General features: G+C 36.3%; 1 protein-coding gene across 2 annotated transcripts in view; it reads left to right on the top strand.

Moving 5' to 3' along the window:
- ZMYM4 (zinc finger MYM-type containing 4) overlaps nt 1-12,995 on the top strand; it is a 99,477-nt gene that overhangs the window by 53,359 nt on the left and 33,123 nt on the right. The window contains exons 8-16 of one of the 2 annotated variants that reach the window (XM_080921564.1): nt 2,864-3,038; nt 3,150-3,362; nt 6,511-6,661; nt 7,109-7,224; nt 7,600-7,875; nt 8,318-8,468; nt 9,157-9,329; nt 10,916-11,066; nt 12,408-12,548. In XM_080921564.1, the coding sequence (XP_080777690.1) occupies nt 2,864-3,038; nt 3,150-3,362; nt 6,511-6,661; nt 7,109-7,224; nt 7,600-7,875; nt 8,318-8,468; nt 9,157-9,329; nt 10,916-11,066; nt 12,408-12,548 (1,547 nt within the window). The remainder of the gene's footprint in view (nt 1-2,863; nt 3,039-3,149; nt 3,363-6,510; nt 6,662-7,108; nt 7,225-7,599; nt 7,876-8,317; nt 8,469-9,156; nt 9,330-10,915; nt 11,067-12,407; nt 12,549-12,995) is intronic. The other variant, XM_080921565.1, reaches the window with a different exon arrangement.

Here is a 12,995-nt window from a genome sequence, read left to right as displayed (position 1 = left end):
CTCTTCCAGAGGTCCTGAGTTCTATTTCAGGAACCATACGGTGGCTCACACCCATCTGTAATGGAATCAAATGCCCTCTTTGGTGTGTCTGAAGACAGCTACAGTGTATTCATATAAATAAAAATAAATCTTAAAAAAAAAAAAGAATACCTAAAATGGAATGTTTGTGTTTTTTCCTCATTCATCAAGATTTTTACTTTTACCTGTTCTCCTTGTTTATCCCTCATTCATTTTTTTCTTATCATTTTTACTCTTTATTCTTCCCTTTCCCTCTCTGTTACTTTGTAGCACTGCTTGTCTCCTCAGACTTTTTATGTCTTCTTTTTTCTCATTTTTCATTATACTATTTTTCTTGTTTGCTTTATTGAAAATCTTTCATTTATTTGCCACTTGACTTTCCTTGCACTTTCTCTGTTACTGTACATAGTCGTTGGAACAGTAATGCCCACATTTCTGCAGGATTTCTGAGCTGTAGACGTAGGAATTGTGTTGTAGATGTATCAGTTGGTACTGGACATACATCATACAGTCTCTTGTTCTCTGCGTTTGGATCAGTTTTGGTTTCCTCTAGTGGTCTTTGTTGCAAAGAGAAGCTTCTTTGAGAAATGAGAACTACGTTTAACTGTGAGTATGAGGATAAATATTTAGGATGTAGTTAGGGATTATCCTGGTTTAGTAAAGTGTCAGTTGCAAGTTCTCAGCCAAGATCCATGACTTCACTATCTTTGGGTAGTTAGCTAGGTTCCAGTAACAAATGTGGTTTTCCTCTTACAGACAGGCCTTAAGTCCAGTTAGAAAGCTGGTTGTTACCGCCAAATGTCTGTATGCCACTAGTGCACTCTCAGGGTTAGCATGCTGAACATACTTTTATTGTTACTTAACGTCTAGTTTTTTAAATAGGAAGAATGTACATGTTTTAAATGGTTTCAAATCCTATGTGAAATAAGTTTATTACATTAAAAGAATTGTTTTTTTAATTTTTTGTAGCTTTTCTGAATATATGCTAAGAGAAATGTGATTGATTCCTCTTATTCAGCCATTAGATGCAATTTAATTGGTGTATAAATTCATTGAGATCTGTGAGAAATCTTACTTCCATTGCTTTCTATGTTGCAAACCTAATCATTGGGGATTCACTTTTCTTTGTCTTCATTACTGATACTTACATATTAAGTTGTTTAGATATGGACATCTAGATTTTACATAGTGATGCTTAAATATATCACATAGAAGTAGGTAAATGGCTTATTTATAAAAATAGGTACCTTTTGAGGACATGAGTTCAAGTCCTCAGCACTGGGAAGGCGAAGAGTAGTAGATTCCTGTAGCCCAGTAGGCAGCCAGCCTAGTTGAGTCTTTGAATTCCTGGTTCAATGACAGACCCTATCTTGGAGGTTCATAAGATGGTTCAGTGAGTAAAGACTTAATACCTGAATTTGTTCCTGGAAGGCACAAGTTCTCCTCTGACATACAGATACACAAGATAAATAAACATGGAAGAAAAAAAAAGGCAGAAGGAACAACACACACAGGCACATACATAGGAGTATTCCACACATGGTGTTTCAAGTTTCATATGTAATTATTTTTATTGAATACTTTGAAAATGAGGATAGGGGCTGGAAAGATGGCTTAGTGGTTAAGAGCACTGACTGTTCTTCCAGAGGTCTTGAGTTCAGATCCCAGTACCCTCATGGTGGCTCACAACCGTCTGTAATGAGATATAATGTCCTCTTTTGGTGTGTCTGAAGACAGCTAAAGTGTGCTTATATACGTTAAACAAAAACAAAACAAAAAACAACCTTTAAAATGAAAGTAAGGATAATTTTAAAGATGAAAATTAAAATCTTCAGTGTCATCTACAACAAATGCTATTTAGGGCTCCCCTCATCCCACCTTTCTACCCCTTTATCCTTCCAGTTTGGGTCTCAAAGCCAAGCCTAGTCTGGAACTCAACTACTTGTGTACCTTGTGTGCCCAAGTCTAGCCTCGGCCTCCCGAACCCCATGCATGGCTCCATTCAACATTTTTTAATTTTAAAAACATTATTGTTGGGCTTGAATGATGGCTCAGCGGTTAAGAGCACTGACTGCTCTTCCAGAGGTCCTGAGTTCAATTCTCAGCAACCACATGATGACTCACAACCATCTGTAATGGGATCTGATGCCCTCTTCTGGTGTGTCTGAAGACAGTGACAGTGCACTCACATGAAATAAATGAATAAATCTTTAAAAAAGAAAAACATTATTGTTATGATACTTGTAAGTGACAGAACTCAGATGTCACAGTTTAAATTCCATTGCTGAGGAATTGGCTCAGTGAGTACTGTGTGAATCCTCAGTGTTCATGGGAATGCTGTTTGGGCAGGAAGGAGTGGAGTGTGGAGACAGGCCGATCTGTAGAGCTTGTTGGCAGTCTGTGTTCAAAATTAAGAAAGTAAGTGGAGATGGACTAAAGAAGATACCAAACATTGATATGAGGGACTAGTCTCCAGGCGCATATACACTCACACACACAGATGTACACATGGACACCCACAAATTTACATTGCAGTGCTCCTGGGGGCTGGAGAAATTTAGTGGTTGAGAGCTTTGATTAGTCTTTCAGAACACCCAGCTTCGATTCCAAGGACCCTTTTGGTAGCTTACAGCCAGTTAATTCCAGTTGAATTCAACTCCCTCTTTTGTTCCTTGGACACACCAGAAACCCAAGTGGTGCGCAGGCATTCATGTATCAAAGGTGTAATTTTAAAAAGTTGCAATGCCCTTTTTTGTAAGCCTGGTTTTATTTGGTTGCTCTAACATACCAAGTGGGTGGTATATGTAATATCCTGTGACTTATTTTATCTCTGTTATCATTTTAGAGACATTTTAAATCCAAAGGATGTGATCAGTGCCCAGTTTGAAAATAGCACCACCAGTAAGGATTTTTGCAGTCAGTCATGCTTGTCAACATATGAATTGAAAAAAAAGCCTATTGTTACCATAAATACAAATAGCATTTCGACCAAATGCAGCATGTGTCAGAAGAATGCTGTTGTAAGTTAACCGTTTTGCTTTGCTTGAGTGAGTAAATTTAATGCTTATGCTTAAAGACCAATTTTTGATTCTTTGTGTTTGCTGTTTTTGCTTTTATTTTGTAATTCTTAGATTCGACATGAAGTTAATTACCAGAACGTGGTCCATAAACTCTGCAGTGATGCCTGTTTCTCTAAGTTTCGCTCTGCTAACAACCTCACTATGAACTGTTGTGAGAACTGTGGGGGTTACTGTTACAGTGGCTCTGGACAGTGCCATGTGCTTCAGATTGAGGGACAGTCTAAGAAGTTTTGTAGTTCAATGTGTGTCACCTCATACAAGCAGGTATTTGATCTTTTTAATCTCGATCTTTCTCCATTTCAGGGGAGTTGATACCTTTGGATAGGATTATTTTTGAAACAGTTTAAAAACATGAGATAAGTATTCAGTTAAGTTTTTACATGCAAATGGTATTTGCCAAATGCATATATATTAAATGTTCTGAAGTAGAGTTCTCTATGTCCTGATTTCTGTACATGCATCTTTTAGCTGGGTAGTAGTGGTATATACCATTAATCCCAGCACATAGGAGACATAAGTAGACAGATCTCTGTGAGTTTGTTTGAGGCCAGCCTGGTCCATAGCCCCAGGCCCATTATAGCCATACTTACACAGGGAAACTCTGTCCCAAAAAAACCAGTAAGAAGTGCATCTTTTTAGGATATGACTTTGTTTTGTTGAGGCAGGGTCTCACTATGGAACCTTGTCTTCCAGAAACTTGTCATATGATCCAGGTTAATCTTGAATTTGTAGCCCTCTTGCCCTTTGCTTGCCAAGTACAAGAATCATCTGCATTTATTGTCATGCCTGGTTAGAACATGGCTTTTATTTCAGATGCAATTTGTGTTTTTGAATAGCAATTTTTAATGACCCAAACATAAAGCAGAATTAATCTAGGGATTTCTATTTTTTTAAGTATATAGCCTTCTGATCTTTCAAATATATTTTGGTTTTTATTTATATTTGTTCTTCAGCAAAAAGGTCCAGATTCCATGTGTGTCTCTGCATGTGTGTATATATGTACACACATGTATTTTTTTGCAAATGGAACCAAAGAATTGCTGTTGTAAAACAGAAAATTAAAATCTTAGTAAAGAGAAGAGAGTTTTCTTCCTCAAACAGAACAAATGAGGGCGATTTATTACTTTGTAAATTAGAAATTTGTAGAGAATAAACTGGACAGTCTCTATCATAAAGATCTTCTATGCTGTTTTGTTTTTTGTTCTATATTCACCAGTAAGTTTTGGTAAAGTTCTTTTTATAATTGTTTAAACAGTGGTTCTCTACCTATTTGGAGGTTGAATAACTCTTTTATGGAGGTAGTTTAACACCATTGGAAACACAGATAATTACATGATGATTCATAGCAGTATCAAAATTACAGTTCTGAAGTAGGAATGAAAGTTTATGGTCAGGAGTCACCACAACATGAAGAACTGTATTAAAAGGTTGCAGCATTAGGAAGGTTGAGAACCGCTGTTCTAGGGAGTGATAAATACTTTCTATATTTTGCAGTGGCTTCCTATTTTACCTTCACTTGCTGAACTTTTTTTCCCCCTTTAATACATAGTGAACTTGTAAATAGGCCACTAAAATCAGTGAATAGTGCTAGTCCGTTTTACTATTATTGCATTCAATTCTTTTGCTGTTGGGGAGGGGTACTTTTGCTTTGTTTTGAGAGTTAGGCTTTCACTATTTAGCACTGGGATTCACTGTAGAAATTCAGCATTTTTTAAAATTATTGGTGATTTTAGTTTAAATTTAAACTTTGAAAGAGTTTAGCCTTATTGCATAATATATATTTATATTTTTCTCTCACAAATGAAAAAAATTTTAATATTTTCTGAAGGCTATTCTTTTCCTGATTGTATATAAGGTACTAAGTTGAGTCATGCTTCATAAATGGAAAAATATATTAATTTTAGATTGTGTTTTTAATTTTAGTTTTGAAAGTTTACTCTTTATGTATTAAAACATGCTTTGTTAGGGACATGATTCTCAGTTCCCCACTCTCAGTCTTCCAAAAGGACAAGGGTTTGGCATGGTGGTACACACCTTTAGTTCTAAGAATTTGGGAGTTAGAGGAAGGCAATTCCCTGAGTTGGAGGCCAGTTTGGTCTACATAGCTAGTTTCAAGCCATTTAGAACTATGTCGTGAGACTCTGCCTTCAAAGGAAAAACACAAACAATCCTTCCCCCAACAAAAAAAAGACCAAAGTATAGAATTTTAATGTATTGAATGATAAGACCAATCTAGTATGTTCATATATAGTTTTACAAGGGGAAAACAGACTACATGGATTCTAGGTTTTTGTGTTTTACCCGCTCATGGCTGTGAAAACTACATTGTTTAAGAAAAGCAAAAGTACTAATACACTGGCACATTGCGTGTGGCTATTGCTCCTGCTTTCCTTCCTTTAATTGTAATTTATTCAAAGAAACATCAAATCCAATTTCTGTTTTGTGGGAAGACATACTTCTGATATATAAATAAATGAGAAGATGGTATGATGGAAGTATTAGGAGGCTCTATGTATCACAAAGAAGGCCTAGTGGTAAGACTGGGTTTGTCAGCAAAAGTTTACAAAGATATGTTTTGAGTCAAGTCTTTTAAGTTTGTGTTCTTTTCTAGGAGTTAAAAGATGTTCCAGATCAGGCTTATCCTAATATACGGACATTTTAGTGTCACATTTACAATTTATCACAGAATGATCTTAAAGTCTTGTAGTTACAGCTTGAACAGTGGTTTCATAAGTGTATGAAAGGGTGACAGTACTTGCCCTTATTTTCTGTTGAGCACCTAGTCGCTTTGTCAGAATCATTGTTTTTTGCTCTCATCTTGCTGCTTACAGTATGCATTGTAAAAGACAGGATTGATACTGAGTTTCCTAAGTTTACTGATTTTCTTAAAGTAGAACTTTGCTGCTTTAAATAGTATCTTTCATAGGAAGCTCTTTACACTTTTGGCTAATATATATAAAAAGAGAGCCAGTTGTGTTATATATAAAACAACTTTTTAAAACAGTGTCAGTTATTAGATCTTAAATTAACTACTAGTTTATAACTAACATTTTTCTAATGAGATTTATTAGAAATACAGAAGTACAACATGGTTTCATGGCACTTGTTGCTCAGTGAAATGCTTTTCACTTTTGTATGCATACATATGAATATGCATTCCCAGAATTTCAGAGCAACATACAAGTTTCCTTTGTGAAGCATCTTTCTGAGGATTGTAATGATGATCATTTGAAAACTACTGTTTTAAAATACTTCATGAGTAAGGGGAAATTGTACCATGCAGGACCCTGGGATTGATTCCTACTACCACACATAAAAAGTAGTAATATTTCAACAGAATTAAGTTAAACATTTCAAAGAATTATGCTTTATGAATTTGGTAAAAATGAATGTTGTTTTATTCTGTTAATAGAAATCAGCCAAAATAACACCATGTGCGCTTTGCAAATCATTGAGATCCTCAGCAGAAATGATTGAGAATACCAATAGCTTGGGGAAGACAGAACTTTTCTGTTCTGTTAATTGCTTATCTGCTTACAGAGTTAAAATGGTTACTTCCGCAGGTAATACTGCTTTCATAAACTATAAAATGTAATCGTTGGAAAATTAGTTACTACTTTTTTGCTGGCCCAATTTTTTGTCTAAATTGAATTGATTTTTAGTACAAACATTTCACACCTTTGTTGTAAAATATTACCTGTTACCTTATTTACTTGTTTGCCTATTTATGCATCCCCTTACTGAATGGATTACAAATAACTTTCCTTAATGTATTATCTTTATCCACATCTAGTATATTTCAAGATCCATTTATTTTATAATTTTAGAGTAGATTGTGACTATTTAAAAATTTTAAACTTTATAAATGTTCAGTTAGTTTATGATAGATGTGGCATGATTGAGGTTAGCTTCAGTTCCTATAGCTTAACCTGAAAATTGAATTTTTGTCTGATACTTAATTCCTCCTAGGTTTATGTGTGACTCATTAGCTTTTACTTTCATTTGCTAAGGTGTACAAGTTCAGTGTAACAGTTGTAAAACCTCAGCAATCCCTCAGTATCATCTAGCCATGTCAGATGGAAGTATACGCAACTTCTGCAGCTACAGTTGTGTGGTAGCTTTCCAGGTAGGATCTTGGGAATCTTCCTCTTCCTCAGTCAGGGAATCACCTCCTATACTCATACAAACTTACTGTTTCCTTGTACCAGGAGTATTTGTTTCTATTATAGCATTTCAGCTTAGATCATTAGTTCAGCCTGTACAGTCACTTAACTGCCGTCAATGAAATTTAATGACACTATTGAGAGAATACTAGTTTTGAAGATTATTGGTTTTTTTTCTACATGAATGAGACTTGCCTCATTCAGGTTTAAGGTGTTCAAAGACAAGGTACCTAGCTTGTTGCATTACTAGAATCTTTCTTGGCATACAGAGGGGCATAATTTCTAGTCTTAGAACAAGTGATTAAATAGACCTATTCTTATTGTTTTACTTTTTTCAGAATTTGTTTAACAAACCAACTGGAATGAATTCTTCAGTAGTGCCCTTGTCTCAGGGCCAGGTAATCGTGAGCATCCCCACAGGTTCATCAGCGTCTGCAGGTGGAGGGGGTACTCCTGCTGTGTCCCCCACCTCCATCAACAGCTCTGCTGCTGCCGGGCTCCAGAGGCTGGCTGCCCAATCCCAGCATGTTGGGTTTGCACGAAGTGTGGTGAAACTTAGGTGCCAACACTGTAACCGTCTTTTTGCCACAAAGCCAGAACTTCTTGACTACAAGGTAAGTATGGGCTCATAGCTGCTAAGTGCAGGCACGCACATAGGATTGTGTGTTTAGGTAGCCATGGCTACTCACTGAGAACTTTTTTACAAACCACAGAGGAAAGAAAACAGCAAACTGTATGTTCATGATAAGAGTTTGAGTATAAATTCATAATACATTCTGTAAATTTATTTTTGATTTTCTGTCTCAAAATTACACCATTTGAATTTTTCATTTTTGAGATAGGGGCTTACTGTGTAACTCTGGCTGGCCTGGAACTCAGTATGTAGACAGGTTGGTTTTGAACTCAAATAGATCTTTTCTGTCTCTGCCTCTTGAGTGCTGAGATTACAGACATGCCATATACTTAACCGCTTACCATGCATTTTTGAAGTACGAGGGATGAAAATTTCTGTAATATAAACCAAATGTGTAATTACTATTCAATATTTCTTTACAGGGTAAAATGTTTCAGTTCTGTGGCAAGAATTGTTCTGATGAATATAAGAAAATCAGTGGTGTGATGGCAATGTGTGAATACTGTAAAATTGAGAAAATTATAAAGGAGACTGTGAGGTTCTCAGGTGCTGATAAGTCATTTTGTAGTGAAGGTAAAAAAATAAATAGTAATCTTATTTTTGAGCATGGCGGTGGTTTCTAAAGAAGTTGATTGAAGGCATTACTATGTCAGTCTATTTTATCCTTTGTACAGGGGCACAATGTTTTTTTAATTTGTTGACAGATAATTTGCTATTTTTATCTAGTTCTTAATTTTATGTAGATATTAAGATGGAGTCAAAGGTTTTCTAAAGTACAGTACCTAAGATGGCAGTACAGGGTCTATTTGACCCCATTAACTTGAGGGAGAACTCAGGAGGCCTTTAAATCTGCTCCTCATTTCTAGATGGAAGGTTTTAAGATCTAGTAGCACCCTAAGTTTGTGCTTCTGAATAGGGATAGCAAAGTGAAGTTATTTTCTTTCTTTTAGATAATATATGTGCTTAAGAGTGTTTCAGTTGACTCTAAAATGGCAGTATTATTCTTCTTGACCAGTGACTTTCAAATTATTTGACTACTATACAAAATAATTACGTTTTACATTTCATCCTACTATAAACCTAGTGTATTTTTTTCACATTCCAAATGAAACTTACTATACATAATGTATATTTCAGCATACAGGTCTAGCTAGTTTTGATCCTGTAACTGATTTCTTGACCTGTCAGTTGGTTAAGTACCATGTGTGAAAACATAATTACTACTCAGCCCATTATTAATTTATCTTTTCTGATTTCTTAGGTTGCAAATTGCTTTATAAACATGACTTGGGAAAACGCTGGGGAAGTCATTGTAAAATGTGCAGTTATTGTTTACAGACATCTCCAAAATTGATACAGAATAATTTGGGCGGAAAGGTGGAAGACTTTTGTTGTGAAGAATGCATGTCTAAGTATACAGTTTTGTTTTATCAGGTAAAAAAAAATATCATTCACATACCTGGGCTTGGAGAGAGAGTTAACATTAGGTTCTTTTTCTTTTTCTTTTTTTAAAAGATTTATTTATTTATTAAATATATATGAGTACACTGTAGCTGTCTTCAGACACACCAGAAGAGGGCATCAAATCTCATTACAGATGGTTGTGAGCCACCATGTGGTTGCTGGGAATTGAACTCAAGACCTTTGGAAGAGCAGTCAGTGCTCTTAACCGCTTAAGCCATTTCTCCAGCTCTAGGTTCTTTTTCTTAATTCATGCACAAAGAATAATAATTTAATGATTAAAATTTCTTTAATATTAAATACTTTGTTTCTTTGCAATTAGCACAACCTATGGGGGGACTTAAATTTACCCCTTTTGTTTTCAACTTCTTGTAGATGATACAGCTGACTTATGGTGTTAAAATATTTAAATAATTATTCACTTATCATTTAAGTAAATGAATGTCTTCAGAATTCTGAAAAAATGCTTAAATTAATTTTTAAAAAACTTTGTTTTTATTTTTATTAATATTTATTTATTTTATGTGCATCATAGTGCATACATGTCAGTGTAGGTGCATGCATGCCGTGGCTCATGTGTGAGAAAGAGTTCAGATGATAAGTTGTGTGGGTATAGATTCTCTTTTAACCTTGTGGGTCTGAAGATTGACATCAGGTTATCAGGCTACTGAGCCTTTTTACAGGCCCAGAACTTTGTTTTTCAATTGTTACTTATTAGGGTATTCTATGTATGTGATTCGGTTTTTAAAAAAGATTTTTTTTGTATGATGTCATTGGTAGAATTGGTGTAATGTCTCAGTGGATAAAGTAGTTCCTATACAAGTGTGAGGACTGGAATTTGGATCTTCAGCACTCACATAAAATTCCACTTGTAATTCCAGTGCTTGAATGCAGAGTCCAGAGAGTATGCTGGGCAGCTGGAGTACAGTTGATGAGCTCTGAGTTCAACTGACAGACACTTACTAATTATTAAGATAGTGGTTGAGGAAAGAACCTCTGCCTGAGTCAGTGTTGGGCCACTCGATGTTAAAGTGTTCAAGCACATGTGTTAGACACACACAGACACAAACTTTTTCAATCATTAGTATATGAATATTTACCATTTTCGGAAGTCACCTTTGACTTGATGATTTCAGTTCTATAAATAAAAGCAAATATGCCATCTTGTCAAATTATAAATACATATATAAACAAATATATTAACCTTAAATTAAAAAAATTTGTAAGTTAAGTTCTAAATTTCATTTCTTTACTTGTTATCCTGATTTTATTCCACCAGACCAGTGATATTTTGTTTGTTTTTTAAGTATTTATTATGTGTGTATGGGTTTTTCTGCTTGCATGTATGTCTGTGTATCATGTTTGTGCCTGGTGCCTTCAGAGTCCAGAAAAAAGAGGGCATCAGATCCCCTGGAACTGGAGAGTGTTATGAGCTACCATGTAGGAGGTGGGAATTGAACCTAGGTCATCTGGAAGAGCAGCCCAGTGCTCCTGAGGCTGAGCCAACTCTGTAGCCCCTGATAATTTGTTTCTTCTTTGCTCTCTTCAATTTGTTTCAGATGGCCAAATGTGATGGTTGCAAGAGACAGGGTAAACTTAGCGAGTCATTGAAATGGCGAGGTGACATAAAACACTTTTGTAACCTGCTTTGCATCTTGATGTTCTGTCATCAGCAAACTGTGTGTGACCCACCTTTACAAAACAATACAGGTAAAATGCCATGAGGAGTAAGTGAGCCCTTACTAGTACAAGGAGCTAACTACTTAATATATAGCCAGTAATTTTATGAAATACAAATCTTACTGTGTTTAAATACTATTAACAAGCTGGGCATGTTAGCACATGCCTTTAATCCTAGCACTTGGGAAACAGAGGCAGGCAGATTTCTGGGAGTTCAAGGAAAGAAAGACCCTGTCTCAAAACAGTAGCAGCCACAACAACAAAACTAAATAAATACCATTAACATTTAAAAAAATTTATTGAATACCTGAAAGCAAATGATTTTGTTTGTTTGAAACAGAATTTCTCTGTGTAAGAGTCCTAGCTGTCCTGGACTAGGCTGGTCTTAAAACTCCTACAGATTCACCTGCCTCCCCCTCCATCCTCCACCTCCCCTCCTCCTCCCACCCCGCCCACCCCCGGAGTGCTGGGACTAACACTGCCCTACCTGGCAGGCAAATAAATTTTATTGTAGCTTTCTCTCAGAATACTGACTCGGCCCTACTCAATTTTCTGGAAAAGAGTAATATTTACACTTTTAAAATTCTGTGTACTCCTTGGCTTCCATAATAAAAGATTTCAGATTGGTTATAGCAAATGAAAGGAAGACTAAATCATATGGGCCTTTAAATATACCACACACACACACACACACACACACACACACACACACACACACACACACACATATAGTCAGGCATGGTGAAAAATGTCTCTGAATTTTACTCAGGGAGATGATCAAAACTTCAAGGAGGGCATAAGCCATATAGTGAGTTTGAGACCAGCCTCGGTTATATAGTGAGTGAGACCTGTGTCAGTCAACAACCAACTATATAAATATTTAGGGCATAAAGATCTTAGAAGCTTTGTGATGTGGAGCACAAATTAGTGCCACTCTGAAACCCAGAAGCTTCCAAGCAAGGGCCTACTCTAGAAGCTTCTTAGAAAGTCCTTCACATATAAAGGTAAGATTTCAGGAACATCTCTGTCTTTATATTCTTATTAAATTTACTTTGTGATTGTCTTTGGTTGGAATTGTGCCTTTGGGCTTTTTTTAGTTTTAAGTGAGATTGATGCATTTCCATACAAAGGTAAATTACATGAGAGACTTTGGAGTTTCATTAATCAAAAACTACCAAAAGTCGGATAGAAAAGACATTACACTAGATCTTAACCAAAAGAAGTGAAAAAACAGCCCCGTTGTTTCTGAAGTTTTCTGCTCCAGAGCAACTTACTCAATCCTCAAAACATTGGTCTCCTTTGAGCTATTGCTTTCTGTGTAAAACATGAATAAATTATATGAGCTTTTTTCTTTCTTTCTCTTTTAACCAGCAAGTATTTCCATGGTTCAAGCTGCTTCTGCAGGGCCCCCATCCCTCAGAAAAGATTCAACTCCAGTTATTGCTAATGTGGTATCTTTAGCAAGTGCTCCTGCTGCTCAACCTACAGCAAATGCCAACAGCGTCTTACAAGGTATAGCTTGACTTGCACTGCCTTTCTAACTACTTGAATTAAATACTGTGTATAATGGGTTGTTTCTCCACTGGAAAAATGAGCCAATTCAAGCCAGATTAGAATATATTAAAGATAGGTTAATTGGGAAGCTGCTCTCAGGTGAATTCACTGACACCCCCACCCCCAAGGTTCAGGACCAAGGGAGTAGGCTAGGGGTGGGGAGAAAGAAAGAAAGGTCACAAGTGCGGAGGTGGGTGGTGGGAGAGATCCAAGATGTCTGGATTATGTAGGGAAGAGCCTCTGGAGGAATTATAGGCCATTTCCTGGACTGGAAAGTTCAGGGTTGGGGCAGGGTATATTCCAGGTAGGGACTGAGGGATGCTGGGAGAAACTGGAGGCCAGTTCTGCTTTGAGATGTAAAATATACACCTTAATACCTTGTCCCTGGGTCCCAAACCAAACTGT

The sequence above is a fragment of the Micromys minutus genome (assembly GCF_963924665.1).
Source record: "Micromys minutus genome assembly, chromosome: 9".
In the NCBI taxonomy this organism is placed as follows: domain Eukaryota; kingdom Metazoa; phylum Chordata; class Mammalia; order Rodentia; family Muridae; genus Micromys; species Micromys minutus.
The sequence above is the reverse complement of the archived record's forward strand: the minus strand, read 5'-3'. Positions and strand labels throughout refer to the sequence as shown.